The sequence below is a fragment of the Bos mutus genome, chromosome 6 (genome assembly GCF_027580195.1).
Source record: "Bos mutus isolate GX-2022 chromosome 6, NWIPB_WYAK_1.1, whole genome shotgun sequence".
In the NCBI taxonomy this organism is placed as follows: Eukaryota; Metazoa; Chordata; class Mammalia; order Artiodactyla; family Bovidae; genus Bos; species Bos mutus.
The window spans coordinates 19,188,654-19,207,351 of NC_091622.1; the positions used below are offsets into that span (position 1 = coordinate 19,188,654).

An 18,698-nucleotide genomic window follows, 5' to 3' on the forward strand; every position below is an offset into this window, starting at 1 on the left:
AATGTTCTGGGAACCTGCCACTCTTCCCAGAGCATCAGTATTACTTGGAGGCAAATAGTTTAAAACATGTTTATATGAAAACAAATCCATAACAATGCAATTAATATATACAATTTCTATTATGTATACATGAATACAAAATGTTAATAAAATCTTTCCCTTTGGAAAGGTCACTTTGATGATCTTGGATCCTCAGGGCTACAGCTTTTGCTTCCCCCTATTGTTAGAGGAACTGCAACTAAGGGGGAAAGATTTGAGCAGCAGTGATGTGGGAGGGGGTGCTGCTTCTCAGGATAGGGAAAGCTGCAAGTCATATTTTGAAACTCAGTCCGTGTACAAATGACATTCCCCTCAGGCTGTTTTATTGCAACCAACTGAAAAACACACTGATGTCTCAATACTGACTTGTCCATAGGAAGAATGTGGTTGCAATGCTGAACATGTGTATCTGTTTTGGTAGAAACACCACTTACATTTCATTGGAGATGATTTCTTAACACAAACTGCACAAGACATGACAAGGTTTGGGATGTTATTCTGCAAGTGACTTCTCCTCTACCAAGTCCCCTCTGGGCCTTTAAAGACCCAAAGAGGTGATCTGGGTGTACCTGTGCAAGTGCTCCATGAGGAGCATCTCATTCAGCCTGCTAACAAGCCTTGAGGTGAACACCTCTTAGCTTCTGCATCTGCAGACAAGCCTGAGGTTTTGAGAGGTGAAGTCACCCAAGGTGTCATCCAGCCACTGTGTAGCTGAGTAACAGTTTGAGTTCAAAACTGCTTGAATACCTGTTCAGCATGGGAATCACGTATCTCCACAATTCCCTCCTCCAGGAGACTATGAACTCTTTGTTGTAACCAACTTCTCCCCTAAACCCCGTTGCATTCCTAATACATGGTAGGTGTTTAATGCCATTTGTTGAATTAATGATGTTCCAAGAATACAGCAAAAAACAACAGAGAAATAAGTCCCTGAGTCATGTACTTGACTCACCAAAACAAACACAATTTTTTGTACTCCTTCCACCTCTCTCTTCCTCAAATGAATCCAAACAATATTTTGAGCCAAAATATTTAGATGGATTTAAAATGTCTCCCTGTTAGTCAGCTTTTTGAATCATCACAGGTATTTTGGTCAAGACAAAGATATAAGGTTATTACAGTTAATCTGTAATATTTAAGAAAACAAGGATTATCTTAAGTCCCTGTGGAATGGATACTATCACCATACCAGATACTGCCTGCAAACAAGACAAGCTAACAAAAACCAAGGAATCCTATGAAGAGTCAAATAATCCTTTTATATAGATACTTCAAATTCTATAAATGAGGTTACAATTGCTCTCCCCGTATAGGGCTACTTTGTGGCCACTAGGAATTTTTTATTTTGTTTTGTTTTTTAACCACAAAGAATTTTTTCCCTTTTTAATAAATGGAGCTATTACAACTTTAGAATGGTAAGGGAAAAGTGATTGAGCATTCCAAACAAACTACCCTATTAAATATTTTCACTTCTGATTACAAAATACTGGTTTAAATATAAAATTACATTTATTTTCATGGATTCAATTTAAAGCATCACAGTATCTAAAGTTGGTTTTGGTCAATAATAGATGCCAGATATACAGGTGATAAAATTTTAATTTCAAACAGATAGGAAATGATATCTGGACAAGGTTACTTACTACAGCATTGTCTGAACTATCCAAAGGCTGGAAACAACTGAAACGTCCCTCAGTGGATGGCTGTTTAAATACGTTTAAGGAGTAATGGAGTAACCACCATTAACAAGAGTGAGGGTGCCCTGTATGTGCTGATACAGAACAATCTTCAGCAGCAACAGCTAATACTATTTTAATGGTAACTCTGGGCCGGGGACTGCCTTAAATGCTTTACATATGTTTAGCAGACACTACTGAAGTAACTTAACTTGCTCAAGATCAAAGCTAGTAAGTGGTGGTGCCAGGTTACAGCCCAGGCTTCCTGGCTTCAAAGTCCACACTCATGTTAACTCTTAAGATAACACCGTTAAGTGGAAGAAGCAAGGTACCGAAGAGGGGGCTGTTGTGTGGAAAAATCTCTCTCTGGAAAGGTAACCAAGAAACTGGCTGCATCTGGCAGCCAGGGTTAGGAGGGAGCTTTTCTTTTCCTGTTTTCAAAATAATGTATTTCAAAATAATGTTTCTTAATGCTACAGTAGACATACTTGTACATACATGCTAGCATATAATTTTATATTTAAATGAATTCCCTGTAGCTCTCAGTAGCAGGCTGAGTCAGTTGCCCTTAACTCTTGATTCCCAGAGGGTTCCAGGAAAAGGGTCCCAAGTTTAGTCTTGACGCTACAGGAAAAGGACATGTATTCAGGGTCACAGCAACAAGTCTATAGCACAACATCACATCTGTCAGGAGCACACACTCCCTAGAGGATGGATTAATTTCACTAAGTCACAATTAAGTTCAAGACTGAATGTGATAACAAAATCTAATCAGCACGAGGAAAGCAGCTAATAAATGCACTTATTTTGCAGCTATTTCTCAAAATTGTAAGTTTGTTTAATTAAGGTTTGTCTTAGAGATATTAGTATCTAAGAATATTTGCAAATCTGGATCTTGCATAAGAAATACACAACATAAAAGTCAGTCATAACTGCAGAAATCCAAACATATGTTCCCTTACAAATGGTATAATCTAGATAGAAAGAAGCAAAAAGCAAACAGTTTGGTAATTAGAATAATCACACAAAAGTGATTGATTAAATTGCTTATAGTCTTTTTCTGGCCTTAAGCATGTGATATACACACAACCTCACCTGGACTTCCTAGAAGAAAAGTAGGCTCAGAAAGTAAGCTTCAGTAGTATTTACCATCTGAGTGTGTTAGAATCTGTATATGGTCAGAATTTCCCAATATGTGCTAAGACACAAAACAAAACAAACCACCCACCTGCAGTTACGCCCTGACATATAAGCTGTGTCATCTTTGGTCTTCTAACCACCTCTTCCAACTCCGTCATCTTTGGACTTCCCATCCATTTTCCAAGATAGAACTCTGCTCTCTGATTTCCGTGGATGACCTGGGATGTTCCCTTCTGGTTCAGAGGCTCCCAGGGCTCGAATCCAACCCTTGTCCAATTCTCAAAACACCACCTTGTCACGTGTCGCCCAGTCCAAGGTCCCCACTGACAGCCCCCTGATCTCTCTTTAGACAGCTCTGACTATGGGAAAGTTCTGATAGTGAGCAAAGGTCAGCCCCCCTGTAAGTTTCTACCTACTGATTCAAGTTCTTATCCCCTTGCGGTCACAGAACAACGGAGATAGATGTTGCCGGTCATGTATTTGAAAAGCTGCCCTGTTCCATTATTTCTACTCCAGACTAAACATTCTGGGTTCCTGGGTTTCTTACCTGTTTTTCTATAAGCTTTGAGATATCTTTCTATCAAGGTCATACTCTTCTGAGTCACCGACAATTACCTCTTTTCTCTGACTGGTAAGAACCAAAGTGTATTTTGCATTCTAGAAAAAAATACCTATTTCTATGCAAATGACCCAACTTTCTGGCAGCAGTGACACAGGGTTCACTCACATTGATTTTATCCATTAAAACTCTAAGTCTTTCACACTTACTGCTAAGTCACATCCTTGCACTCCCACAGTTGTGTGGGTGGTTCAAGAGCTACACTATGTATTCATCCCCAGGAGATGCCGCCTCTTAAGTGTGGCCCACTGGTCTAATCTTTGGAGGGTGTTTGTGTCAGCACACACAGTTGCTTTCTCCCATGGCTTTAAGTTATCCACAGATTGGTTAGTACGCCTTCAACATCCAGTTCATCCAAGCTGTTGGCAGAAACCTGGAGCAACCCCAGCAAAGGGGCCAGAGCCAATGAGCAGGAGCTGTCTAATTACCCAGGCAGCCACCATTCCTTTCCACTTGTTCTGTATTATCACAGCCAAAGGACCGTTTCAGACCTTTTTCTGTCTACCATTCTAACTGCCAATCCTCTTTTCATTTTCCTCTTGGAGGGCAAGTGCATTTGGTGGGGTGCAGGGGTCGGGGGTGGGGGGGGAGGCGGGGTTTGGTCACAGCAAATTTAAATATTTACATATGTGATGAATAATAAAAACTATTGAAAAGTACTAAATTGGTTCTAAAAGACAGTATTTAAATTCTAAAAAGTCAAACATTTCACACGGGCTGTTTACAGACAAGTGCAATGAATTCTGAGTTGAGTGTGAATTACTCTCCCCAGTGTACCTTACTTAGAACAGTTATTCATTACGCTTATGAGCATTATTCACCATTTTTCACATCAGGTTGCTAAAGATCCTTCCTTCTATAGCACACTACTCCAGGTCAGTGGTCACTCAAATCTCCAGGCCTGAGACTTGCTAATCAGATCATGTACACAATCCCAGGACAGGGAGGCCAGGCTGGATGGGGCCAACCTCAGTAATGCTGCAGGGGTTGTGGGCACTGAACTGCTGAGGTGGCTGCATAGGCAGGATAGAGAGGCCTGGATGGGAAGTCTGTTCTGTAGCTCTGTAGCCTTAGGAAACTGATGTAACCCCTGGGCCTTTGTGAAATAAAAACATTACTTCCACAGGGTAGATAAGAGGATTAAATAAAACTGAGATGATGAATGAGTCAGGACTATAGTACCTATCAAATAAATGTTGATTTCTCCCTTATTCACAGTTATCTATGACATTAATAATAATGTCATCTGTCTCAGAGCTAACCTTAAGTGAGAATGAGAGAGAATGTACTGGTATGTGTGTATGTGAGATTAAAAATTATTTTATAGTTAAATCTAAAAATCCCTCTGAATTTATTGCATACTTATTTTTTTAAGTGAAACAGTTAGTCGTTCAGTCAGTGTCTGACTCTTTGTGACCCCATGGATTATAGCCTGCTAGGCGCCTCTGTCCATGGAATTCCCCAGGCAGGAACACTGAAGTGGGTTGCCATTCCCCTCTCCAGGCAATCTTCCCAATCCAGGGACTGAATCCAGGTGTCTAACATTGCAGGCAGATTCTTTACCATCTGAACCACCAGGGAATTTTTTAAAAGCTTACCTCAAATTTCATTTTTTAAATATCTCTAACATTTCAGTCTTAGGGGATCTAATGAATATATTTTGGCCCCCAATCTTTAGTAACTTGCTACTCAAAATGTACATGAGGGATGAACCTGAAAAGTATCCCCAGGAAGTATGAGAAATGCATGAAAACCTACATTTTAACAAGGTCTCCGGCTGATTTGGTGCATACTGACCACTAAGAAGAGCTGGTTTTAATAGAGCATATCCTCAAGCTAACCTTTACATGTTCTGTGCTCTATCTCTATAGCTGGGATAGTATTGAGGAACTAGGCTTTTAAAGCAAGTAACTTTTTTTTATTCTTTTTTTCATGATTTTCATCTTTCATTCCCTAGTCTAGAATCGGGAGTGTAAAAAGGAAAAAAAAGAACCCAAACTTCTCACCCTTCCATTAAGTTTGACTCACCCATAAAAGACTAACTACTAAAGGGAGGAGGGGAAAACCAACAATAATATGTAGCTTTGTTTCCTGAAGCAAGATGACAAAACATGTTGTAATTTCTGAAACTTTAGATTTGTAGGACGTGTGTAATTTAAAAGTCTTAATTTTCCGAGTGTCTATATTTACACCTACCTTTCCAATAACATTCACTTGTAGAAAAAGTGGTGGTAATTTATAACGAATTTGTCCAACATCCAAATTAGACTGAAAACTAGATTGTGAGAGAGATCCACAACTTCACAGAAATTTCCACTGTTTCCTTCTACTATTTCTTAAAGAAAGACATAATCAAGAAAACAACCAGGGACTATATGATGGCTGCTGTATCATATTATTTTTATCCTTGGGCAGGGGGCACTACACATAACTTTACATGTTAGAATGAGTCTACATGTTTTATATTTACACCAAGCTGTTTTGAGAGAAATTAGCTGGCCTTTTAATAAATTGCTTGTCTACTTATAATTCTAATTGCTAGCTAACAAATTCAGTTCACCTAAAAAAATAGAAGATGAATGCTGGACACACGTTCTTTTCTGAGTAAACAGAGAGCTGTGTCGCAGCATCCTTGAGTAGCGGAACTGGGTCCTCAGATAGGACCCAGCTGAAATGTGTACTAGAGTTAGACGAATGGTTTTACCTGCTGGATCCCTCACTGGTTCCCAGTGCACGTCACTGTCTTTTTCCCGGATCCATCCACAAAGCCCATGGTCAAAATTACAACTGTGTATCAGAACACCTGCAAGGAAATTACCAGAAAGATGAGTAGACCACAAACCCAAGGGCTAACAACAACAAAAGTCTTGAGAACTAGGAGTATCTGTCCAAGTGTTCTCTCCTGTCCACATTTAAATATCCCACCAGAAGGTCTGTCCATGAGATCAAAAGGAAATCACATGAATCCTTTCTCAGCACAATGGTGCATCAGTGCTCAGCTGTAAAAATAGAACACACCATTGCTGCCAAATTATGACCTTGTTACGTCATCACTTATAAAATATGACTTCCTCCTCAGCTTAATGCTGCTTCAATATTTTTTAAAAGAAGATAATGACGATTCACTGTTTTGCTCAACTGATCTAACTACAGGGGAAACCAAGTGGTAAAAAAAGAAGAAAAAAGTACCATTTTCTCAGATGTGACCAAACAATCTACAATTTAAAAGCTGTTTTACTTAAAGCTGATTCATGTTGTTGTAAAGCAGAAACTAACACAACATTGTAAAGCAATTATCCTCCAATTAAAAAATGTTATTCTAATGAAATAGAGGGGAATAGTGTCATTATAACAGTACTAAGAATATAGGGATCTACCTGGATCATCCTTTGCTTCATCATCTGCACTGACTCCTCTTTCAATTTCAAATATTTCAAACAAGTCATTTGAAGGCTGCCGTGGAACTGCAAGAGAGATGCATTTTGTTCAGTTTTAATGAGGCATTGACAAAGAGGCATTACCTTTAACAATGGGGGAAAGACGTAGGTATTACACTCATCTGGAAACTCCAAAATATTTCATCACAGTTCACATGAGGATTCATGAAGTTTGTTCTGGAGAGATAACATTTTTCTGGGTACAGTTTTAATAAATGGGTTTCAAAAGCTTCTAAAATTCAACATACATTAAAAAGTATCTGGAAAATACATTTTAAAACAGCTACCAATTTCTAGCAAAATATCTCTATGAAATTCTAAAATTTGTCTATGAAAGATACATTATGGACTCTAAGGCTGTTTTAATGGGCGGTGGGGATGCCTGCAATTGCAGCGAACGGTTTAACTTTCTAACCAAAGCATGAACTCGTCTCCAGTGAACTCCGCATCTGCGATAGGCTTCAGGGCTTAAGCAGGATCCCTGGCTCCTTTTAGATCAAATCCAAACCCCTTAGCACAGAGTTCACAATCCACCCCCTAAAACACACAGTACTGCCCGAACATGCTGTCCTGTTCACCTCTCTGACCCCCTGCCCAGCCCGGGATGCTCTTCTTCCTGCTAATTAACCAATCTAACCTCCCCTCTCTGTTACAAAAAAAAAATGTTTTTTTAGTCGCTCAGGCATGTCTGACTCTTTGCGATCCCATGGACTGTAGCCTGCCTGGCTCCTCTGTCCATGGGATTCTCCAGGCAAGATCTCTGTTCAAAGCTCAGCATAAATACCACTGGCCGGGTGAAAACTCTAATGTTCTGAGTGAATTCAACTCTTCCCCACTGTACTCATATTTACATGCTGCTATTCCACTCTTTCCTAAAGAACTGCAGTCATTTACACACATGTGCGTCTCTCCCTCTGCTGGCTTCTGAAGTCCTGGAGGGCATCAATCACGTCTTATTCATGTGGCATTTCCAGGGTTGAACCAAGTGACAGGCATTCAGTAAGTGTTTATTGAGTGAATGGGAAGACCTTGTCAGAAGCCCATGTACACTTTAAAAATGGATTCATATCCATTTATTTACTTCTTCAATGTACATCTAACTGCCACACATATGTCAAGCCCTGGGGGAGGTCCCGAGGAAACAGACTGCACAAGAGCAAGAAGGACCCGGCCCCCTCGGAGCCTGCATTCTAATGGGAGAGGCAAATTTTAAATGTAGAATTTAGGACACTACAACTCCAAATTCTAATGAAAACTAGCATGGAAAAGCGCCAGATGATGTCAGGGAGAGTAGCTGGGCTGGGAGTGGAGAGTGTGAGAGAATGCTGGTGGTAGTGGAGGGGATTCTTGGCCCAAGACCAGGGAATCCTCCCTTTTCTTTGCCAGAACTTAAATTAATTAGCTCTATTTTTATAAGGCAGGGAGGAAAGATGTAGAACACCATGGAACAGACATCAGTCAAAAAAGTTCTTTTTCAATAATGTTCCAGTGATTTTTAGCAATAATTTTTAAAATTAAGTAACAAACCCATAATACTTGCCCTGATTTTTTTAGCTTACTACTTTTGAAGTTTTTCTTTTCTATTTTTTTTTTTGTGGAAATCTAAACACTGAAGCCCCTTGCTCATCTCCACGCCCTGCCCCCCACTCATATATACCATCTGAAATACAGCATCAGATGGGTGGAAGAAGAGAGGCTAGCTAATGGACAAGATCTCGGGACAAACTGATCACAAGCGCCCTTGGGGAGGCCACTTTTACACCCAAATGACTGACAGCAAAGTCGTCCAATTTCAGCTCTCCTTTCCTCATCTGGGGTTCTGAGAGGCAGTCCGCCTCTTATGACTAGAAATATTACAGGGTTGTAGGCACACATGTTTCATTTCTCATGACATAGAGTTTTTTTTAAAAAAACCAAATCCATAGAACAATTACTTTTTTGTTCCCTTCTCTTGTTATAGAATATACAAATCATCTCTGGACTGGAATAGCTCAAATTTGACACTACCATATTTTAAGGGCATTATGCTGGGAGGGATTGGGGGCAGGAGGAGGAGGGGATGACAGAGGATGAGATGGCTGGATGGCATCACTGACTCGATGGACGTGAGTCTGAGTGAACTCCGGGAGTTGGTGATGGACAGGGAGGCCTGGCGTGCTGTGATTCATGGGGTTGCAAAGAGTCAGACATGACTGAGCAACTGAATTGAACTGAACTGATGAAGGTTTATCAGCCCCTGTTTCTCTAAATGAAGGACGTCAAATGGTAAGGAGAGTCTTGGTGCAGAGGGGAGGACAGGACAAAGGTTTCCTGGCACAAGGGCCTGTTTTACCAAGGAGGTCCTCTCTGAGCAACCACTGATCAGTCTGAGACGGAAAGAAGATGGAACCTTCCAAGCTAAAAGCCAAGTGCTGGAGACGGGGAAGAGCGAGTATTTAAGGCAGTGAGTACAAAGAAGGTGCTTGGAAATATGAGAGAAAGGTATTCACAGTGTCTGGAGGATGCTCAGAAACGAAGAAAGTGGGAGGGATGGAGGTTAAAAGTAAGGGATGAGACCACACGTTTGGAAAACAGCCACTCAGAGAATTAGTCATCTAACAACTTGTGAAGTGCCAGATGGTTCATTAGTATTTTAGGCACTTCGTTTCCAAGAACCATTTAATTTAGCAGTGGATGGTCATGCCCACCTTCATTGCAGTTCACCGGGAAGTATGCCAAGGAATTTAGATCTAAGATGCTCAGCAGCTATTAGTTCGTACAATTTTGTGTGCTGCAGTTTGTGGCTCTGCTAAATTATTCAACGAATCCTCCTTCCTTACACACACCAGTATGGACTGAAGTGTCTCACTGAAGTGTCAAGAGAAGGTTCACTACCCACCCCCTGGTATATTTTACAGTTTATATAAAACTTTAAATGAAATGATTTCCACTATGTACAAGAAAAACAAATGAACAAAGAAAAAAACAGACTAGAAAAAAGTGATGAGATATACACTCCCATGCATGGTCAATTAATATATGACCAAGGAACCAAGAGTCTACAGTGTAGAAAGAATAGTTTCCTCAATAAAAAATGTTGGGAAACTGGATGGCCACATGCAAAAAAAAAAGGTGAAACTGGATCATTATCACACACACAAAATGACAGAATGGGTTAAAGACTCCCCGGGGAACAGGGGGCTGACCAGAAGACAGATGCATGAACATCTCTGAGAGGAGCTGCTTACACTATGACCTGCAGGATGAGTTACTGTGAGCTGGCGCCCTAGAGACTGATCAGGTATGAATGTGAACATCATTCCAGGGGCAGAGCTCACGAGGGTGCTGGAGGCGGTGGTGGAGAGGGGAAGTAGGGAGGGCTCCAAATAAAGCTAGAGGTGCAGGCAGATCCTGCAGGGCCTTTTACAGCACTGTGAAGACTGTGGACTTCATTCTGGTTGAAACTGAAGTCTCGAAGACTGTAACAGAGGAGCGCCAAGATCAGGTACAGCATTCTGGCTGGAGCGTAGAGGATGAACAGGGGGGAGTGGCTGTCAAAGGGCAGTTAGGACCACAATTAACACCAACCAAAGACTGTTTTCATATACTATTTAGATAATTTCCTAAAACCTTTTCTTCCATTAGTCAATGTTTCATCCACCAAAACCTACTTCTTATAATCTTATGAACTAAAATAAAGAGAAGGAACAGGTACTGAAGCAAGCGGACAGACGGATAAAATGTGGTTGGATGGGGCTCAGGGGCCCAGGATGTTCCCGATGGCTGGGGGACACAGGAGCCCTGAAGCCTGGGAGAAGAACTGGCCACACAGATAAGCAAAAAACCTCTTAAAAGGAACTCTGCCCTGGGATGTTCTAGTAAGTATATTTTCCTCAGGGATAATGGTATTAATATATAATCTGTTTTCATAAATGAGGTTTCCCCAAGAGTCAACTGAATATTTTTACCAAAAAACATTAAAAGTAAGCACAGTGACATATATACTCTACTTTGTATAAGTGTTAGTTGCCTAGTCGTGTCTGACTCTTTGTGACCCATCCGGCTCCTCTGTCCTTGGAATTCTCCAGGCAAGAATACTGGAGTGGATTGCCACTTCCTCCTCCAGGGGATCTTCCCAACCCAGGGACTGAACCTGGGTCTCCCGCATTGCAGGCAGACGCTTTACCAACTGAGCCACCAGGGAAGCCCCTAAAGCCTATGTATAAAATAGATAACTACTGAGAACCCGCTACACAGCACAGGGAACTCTGCTCAATTTCCTGTGGTTACCTAAACAGGAAGGAAACCCAGGAAAGAGATTCATGTACACAGATAACTGATTCACTGTGCTGTAGCAGAAACTAATGCAACACTGTAAAGCAAGTCAACTCCAATTGAAAAAAAGGTAAGCCCAGTGAAGGAAATGTAAATATTATCCCACACACCTACTACCAGACTTCTTTCAAAGAGTAACTACTATAGCAGAATGTAAGCACAATTTATTAAAGGTAGGTTTACAAATTCTGTTTCTGTTCCAGGGTGGCTCCCATGACATTACCCAGGCCAGTTTTGGCATTTGTTGCAGGACTAGAAGATTAAAGATAACACTGTCTTAAATTCTTTCTATACTTAGCAGTTTAGTTCATCTGGAGAAAATGGTACATATGTAACTTCCCTAATATTCTGAAGGCTCTTTCTTGTGGCAGAAGTGGGCATGAATGACAAGGGTTTTAAGAGACTATCTCTCACCTCTCTCTGCTCCCCTCCTCCTTTCTCCCCTCCCCTCCTCTCCCCCTGCCCCACTTCCCTCTCTCCCCTGTCCTTTCCTTCCTTCTCCAGATGAAGAACATACACAGTACAGCTTTAAATCACCAGAGGGAAGCAAATAAAAAGATTAGAAAAGAGATTCTGAAATTTCCTTAACTACCTTAGAGAAAATTCTCAGTCATCTACCGATCACTAACAAAATGCAAAGGGTTGCTGAGCTCCACAGAAATAAGCCCCAGTGTGCCAAAGCTTTCACTGTGGGAAAAATCCCCAAAGTTCAAAAGACACCTTTGGGCTGAGAGTAAAGAGTAGAACTGGGAAAAATTAAATCTCTAGTGAAAGGTAGGAACATAGACACAGCTAACAATAATCAGCCCCATTTTTGTAACTTCCCTTTCTCTTCTAGTAAGGTTGCAGGATGACTTGAAGCACTTGCCTAGAGCCACACCAGGAGAAGAGAATGTCTAAGAGATGGCTTTTCTCTAAGTATGACCATAAGAGTGATGACTCATCTTTTCTAGATCACAGATCACTGGACAAGGAATGTGGAGGCAAAGAACAAGGAAGAGAGGAGTGGTGGGAGGCAAAAGACAGCATCTCAGACTCCTTGCCTTTCATCCCCACTCTGTAATCTCTGAAGATCCCTAGGTTTTACCACCAGAAACGTTTTTTCCCTTTGCTTTCCTATAAGCCAAAGGAAGTTAGAAGGTGAGGCCTGAGTCTGAGCCCTAGAACAGAGCACAGGTGGTACCATAGCCGACTCTCTGACTATTGCTGCCTGGATGAACACAGCACCAATACCCTGGGTGACACAGAAGCCCACCACTGTGAGGGACAGGCCTCATGCCCTTGGGACTAATGAATCACTTCAAAGGAAAAGGGAAAGCTTTTATTTCTGGTATTTAGAAGACCCATCATGTAAGTTTCCCATCTACATAGATTCATCTCTGAAAAGGCTGTCGTCACTATTTGCTCAGTAAAGAAGTTGAGGTGATACTGTCTCTGTTTTAACATTACCACTGTTCAATTAGGTACCATAAATACCTAAAAAAATAAAACAGGATATTCCAATTACTTGGTCGTAAGTAATGAAACATGATAAAAAGCATCAGAAAAATATAAACTCAAAACTAGAAGACAAAATAAGGCTGTGTTTTTATGAGTTAAGTGGGACATGTTTTCTTCACCATGTAAATGAATTCAACAATATCAATAGAAGTAGTACAGCTTTTGGGTATTGAGTTCTTATTGTATGCCAAACACTATGGTAAGAGTTTTACAAGCACTCTCTCACCTGATTTTCACAACAGCCCAATGAAGCAGATACTGTTATTACCCCCACCTACAGATAAGGAAACAAAGGCACAGGAAGATTTGGTAACATGCTGCAAGTCACAGAGTGGCTATGAGCATAGTATTTTTCATTACAACTCTAAATGTGCACAGCAACTCAACAAAAAAATCTGATCTCTGACTTTGCTCATGTTCACCAAGAACTCAATTTATACCTTCGGGAGAGACCTATTTTTTTTTTTAAACAGCCATCACAGGATCCAATTAAAATATAAATAAAATGCCTTGAAAACTTTCAGAATTCACAGCATTCGAACCTGACCTTCAAGCAGTCCTTCAAAACATTTGCTGAAATTTCATCTTCAGGAAGATGCCAGGCATCTTCTCCAGGGTCTCTCTAGGCCTTACGGTCTACTAGAAAGCAAACTAGTTTGAAGACCTTTTCACCCCTCAGCAGAAACAATCTTTTTACTCATCACCACACAGAATCAGAAAAGAGATCATATTTCCATGACTATGGAACAATGTGATCACACCAGCCACAGACTCTGCAAAATCCGTAAAAGGGAAAAGAGAAAGAACTTGTGGACAGGAGGCAGCCAAGCAGCAATCATTAAAGGGCAAACAACTCTGTCTTACTGATGGTGCTCAACTGGAATTTCAGCACACAGTCATGATCTAGAGTATTACAGCAACAATGAGTCTGGTTTTCTGATATGGCCACTCTTAAAAGCCCCTGATACATATTACATTATATTCCATAATCTTTATTCTGCAACACTTTCCTTCTTGATATGGCCCAGATGCTATACACTATGTTTTAGGCACAAGTGTTAAATTTTAAACAACCATGTGTGCACGCTCCATTGCCCAGTCATGTCCAAATCTTTGTGACTCCATGGACTGTAGCCCACGAGGCTCCTCTATCCATGGAATTCTCCAGGCAAGTAGACTGGAGTAGGTTGCCATGCCCTCCTCCAGGCGCTGTTCCAGACCCAGGGATAAAACCCGAATCTCCTGCATCTCCTGCACTGCAGGTGGAACAACCCACAGCTGGCTTTGTCTCCATTCAAGGCATGGTTTTGCTGTACTGAGTTGTCATTGTGTTTTAGGGAACCCTACTCTTTGGTAAAGAACTTGCCTGCAATGCAGGAGACCCAGGTTTGATTCTTGGGTCAGGAAGATCCCCCGGAGAAGCAAATGGCAACCTCCTCCAGTATTCTTGCCTGGAGAATCCCATGGACAGAGGAGCCTGGCGGCTACAGTCCATGGAATTCTAAGAGTTGGACATTTTTAACATAGTCTCTGTCTGATTTATATACACACTGAAGACTGAGACATGCCTCCCCAGAAAGTCCAATCTAGTTAATGTGTGGATTAGGACTCTACATCTTATAAGTACCCTAAATCACTCTGGTTCAACTGGGCTTCTGGTAACACTCTGAGAAAAATCTACTTTCTGATCCCAGTGCTATTATATTCCTTGCAGAGCTTTCTAGCTAAAACTGGACAAATCTGACATGCTCAATTATAAACAAATTTTGAAAGGTTAAAAATAGAAGTTAACAAAACTTTGAGTTTTTAAAAACCAGCAAGTTCTAATAAAGTTAACATGATTCACCATCAACATTCCCTGGGGTACTTTTTCAAAACACAAAACTCTCTTGCTAGGAGGGTGGGATTCTACAGAAGACAATGAAGGACAGAGAAGCCTGGCATGCTTGGGGTCAGTTGCAAAGAGTTGCACACGACTTAGCGACTGAACAACAACAACCACCCTCTCCTAAGGAAAGACTGTTGTAATAAATTACTGTGACCAGTGACAGGGGGAATGGGAAGATTAAAAATCACTGCATGAGGATAACAAAAAGGCAATGAAAATCACCCCAAACATCAAGAACTGGATAGATCCATGGTTACTATTTTGGTCTTTTTTCTTCCAGACTTTTGTATTCATCCAGACATAGGAAGATGTGTATTTTATACCTAATTGGGATCAAATGGTATACCCAGTTCTGTATATTCTCTTTCACTTAACATTTTTATAAAGTAAGTACTTTTCCAAGTCAGCGAACATTTTTTAGAAAAAGAAATCAATGCATAATATTTCACTGTATTGCTAGACTGGAATTGCATTTTTCCCTAACGTCCTTTACTTTGGGTTCTATATAGCGTTTTTCCTTTTTTCTCTGCTCTGGGATCCCTCCTACCTGCTCTGATACCAGATTTTTGTCTTTGGTGTTCACTTGGTCTCCAACCTTTTAGCAATCCCCTGCAGCATACCTCTGATATCCAGGCAGGCAGCCCACCAGTTAAATCTGCCTTTCTTGCTCTAAGTCTGCCCGGTAATTTTCTGTCCTCCCTACACCCCCTTACTACATCCCCACCAGGCTCTTTGAGTCCAAGATCAACCCAGTAGTTTCAGAAACCACATAAATGACAGCTAATGGGATAAGGCTATTGGGTTTGTAGTCTCTAGAAGTCTTAGTTCAACCCAGCCTCATCTGAAGTGGGCTATAATGAACTCTGAGCCCAACAGTTAAATAATCCCATGGTTAAATCCATTTGGGAAATGATGCACCTTATATGCCTCTTCAAGAGATTCATAATGACCGCTAGCATATTGAAAAGTCCTATACTTAACAAACCTATTTAAGTTGACTAAACCTGCAGGCTTACTCAGTTGCTCAGTCATGTCCGACTCTTTGTGACCCCATGGACTGTAGCCCAACAGGCTCCTCTGTCCGTGGGCTTTCCCAGGCAAGAATACTGGAGTGGGTTGTCATGCCCTCCCCTCCAGGGGATCTTCCCAACCCAGGGATCAAACTTGAATCTCTTGTGTCTCCTGCGTCGGCAGGCAGATTCTTCACCACTGTGTCACCTGGGAAGCCCTGACGAAGCATAGGATCTCTCAAATTTATTCGACTTCAGAACTTTTTAGGTATACACTTGCCTAATATCCCAGAAAACTAACGTTCTATAAAACACTTTGAAAAGCATCGGTCTGTCCCATTAGTGGAGGAACAAGAATTTAATGCTGTATCAGGTAACTTTGAAAGCAAAAGTGTTAGTCCCTCAGTCATGTCCAACTCTTTGCAACCCCACAGACTATAGCTCACCAGACTCCTCTGTCCATGGGATTCTCCAGGCAAGAATACTGGAGTGGGTTTTGCCATTTCCTTCTCCAGGGGATCTTCCCAACCCAGGGATCAAACTCAGGTCTCCTGCATTGCAAGCAGATTCTTTACCATCGGAGCTACTAGGGAAGCCCATCAGGTAACTTCAGTGCTGCTTAAAACAAGCTAGGGCTAGTCCTGCAAATATATCTGATTATAATTCTGTTCACACAATCTGAAAAACCTAGGGTTCCTCACGTTGAAATTATTTAAAAAACATATGCTTAATATTCCATATCATATATAAAAGTTATTGTCTTAATCACATATTATTTAAATGTTCCCCATCATAGTCATTCCTATAAAATACAACAATCTTTTACATTTCACAGTATTTAAAAATTCACAAACATTTTTACTTGTATTATGTTTGATCCCTGAAGCACTCTATGAGAATGTTAAATACTACTGCCATGTAACAGATGAAAACATTCATGTAACAGATGAAAACATTCAGGTAGAAAACACAGTAATCAGGCCAAAGTCACTGAACTCACATGTAATAGAGGTGAGAATCAAAACCGTATCTTCTGATTCAATGTATTCTATCCTCAACAGTAGCTAAAAACTTCTCATTTTCATATGCCTCTGTCTTATATTCTTTTCCAATATCTTTTGACTGTTTCTCAGAATCATGCTTAAAAATTTAGAAGTATGTTAGATTTAGTTTTCCAGAGAATGTTTTATTTTAATAGCTACATTAAGCTTCATCAGCCTAAGAGAAAGATCATAAGTCTGAAATAAATTAGATTATTTGGGGATAGCCTGTAAGAATCAATAGTCTATTGAATAGTTGAGAAATAGCTGAATCCAATATAAAAATCCATTTCACTTCATTCAACAAATATTTCTGAGAGCCTACTCTGTCCCAGGCATTGTATGACCCGCCTCAGGGAAAACAACTGCTGATTAGATACCTGCCCATGAATCTGCACTATAACATACCTGGCAGAGAAACCTTAACACTATTTCAGTTCAACACCATTTATTCATTGGATACTTTCTTCATTCCTGGCATAATTATTTCTTGCTGTTGTTGTTGTTCAATCACTAAGTTGTGTCTGACTCTGCAGCCTCATAGACCGCAGCACATCAGGCCTCCCTGTCCCTCACTATCTCCTGGAGTTTACCCAAGTTCGTAATTTCTTAAGCCATCCTTACTCTCCACTGGTCTGAGAATAGACTTTGGCTCTCCTCATTTCATGAATTTTCAGTTGATGTTAGTTACAGCCACTGTTGGGCAGTCTCCAAATAGCCCCTTACTTCGATTGTATTTTTCTTTACATTGAAAGATATATATGTTTAGTGGAAGAGGTTGTTAAATAGAACTTTTCTTTATATTATGAATTAAAATCTTAGAACCACTCCCTTACTTGGAATATATGCTATAGACTCCAGACAGCAAATTAAGAAGCTTCCAAAATATCCTCATCCATGCTAATTTAACCAGCAGCTATGACTGAAGATGAACTGAGAGTGGAATTTAATTTTTGGCAGGAGTATCCCAAAGCAGCCACACTATCTGCCGCATCCAACAGTCTTGGCATGGGATCAAGGTAATTCTTCCTGAGGGCAAGTCTTTAAGATCACAGTCTCTTAAAACGAGTGCTCTCAAACATCATTGGAGCCCTGCATCTCCCCAGTTTTATCCTGCTAAATGCTAGGGGTGAACGTCAATGTTATTTTTAAATTCATGTGTGTTGGTATAGAGAGGAATAATGGGAAGAAAGAGACTATTAAAAAAAAATAACACGTTAAAAGGCTCAAAAAGAGGTTGAACAAAGCAAATTTTATTCTAGTAATAAGAGGACAACCTCTTCCCCACTTTCAAAACTTCTTTACCTACAGCCTCTATCTCCACTGACACCCATTAAAAATCTGGAATCTTGAATCCAACCTGGTTCCCGTATAGATCTAACCACCAGTTTACAGTAAAGACAAGGGGTAGTTGGCCAGTTTTTCTTCTCAGTCCTTGGCTCAGCCTGCCGGTTTGCTGGGAGTTTATTGCATATGCTTTGCTGCTTCCTACCCTTGTGCCTCTGCTGTGCCCGTGAACCATGCCTCCCTTTTTTTAATCCCCTTTGCCCCATTTCACTCAAGAAGCCTCCCCATTCCCCAAACTGTCCCTGGCCAGTTAGGTACCCCTCTTCCCTACCTCCACTTCTCTCCCACTAACTAAGTACTACAGTTATCTTCGGGGCAACTGTCTTTTCCATCAGCGTGTATGCTTTTCTGTTTTACCTTCGTAAGGCCAGTGCCTAATACAGGGCCTGGCATTCTAAAATGTTTACTGGTTGAATGAATGAACACTTAGATTAAAAGTTAAATGGCATGTGCTATGTTAAGCTCCCCATCTCTGAAAGTTTTCAACTAAATCTGAATAGGTTAGGAGAATTCTCATACTGAATAGAAGCTATGATCTACTTATTCTTTCCTTTTCCACTCACATTCTTAGTTGCCCAATTGACAGACTTTTATATAGCTCTTTATAATATGTCACAATAGGGATATATGACTTATACTATGTATAACTGGTTCTTATTCAAGACATGGCCTGTGGCTAACACAAAAG

The 18,698-nt window shown here is 40.7% G+C and overlaps 1 protein-coding gene across 7 annotated transcripts in view; it reads right to left on the reverse strand.

Annotated features, from left to right (window-relative positions):
- NPNT (nephronectin) overlaps positions 1-18,698 on the reverse strand; it is a 99,696-nt gene that overhangs the window by 24,016 nt on the left and 56,982 nt on the right. For all 7 annotated transcript variants that reach the window (XM_070372052.1, XM_070372049.1, XM_005907288.3 and 4 more), the window contains 2 exons: positions 6,852-6,938; positions 6,179-6,277 (listed from right to left, as the gene is read on the reverse strand). In XM_070372052.1, coding sequence (XP_070228153.1) covers positions 6,179-6,277; positions 6,852-6,938 — 186 coding nt within the window. The remainder of the gene's footprint in view (positions 1-6,178; positions 6,278-6,851; positions 6,939-18,698) is intronic.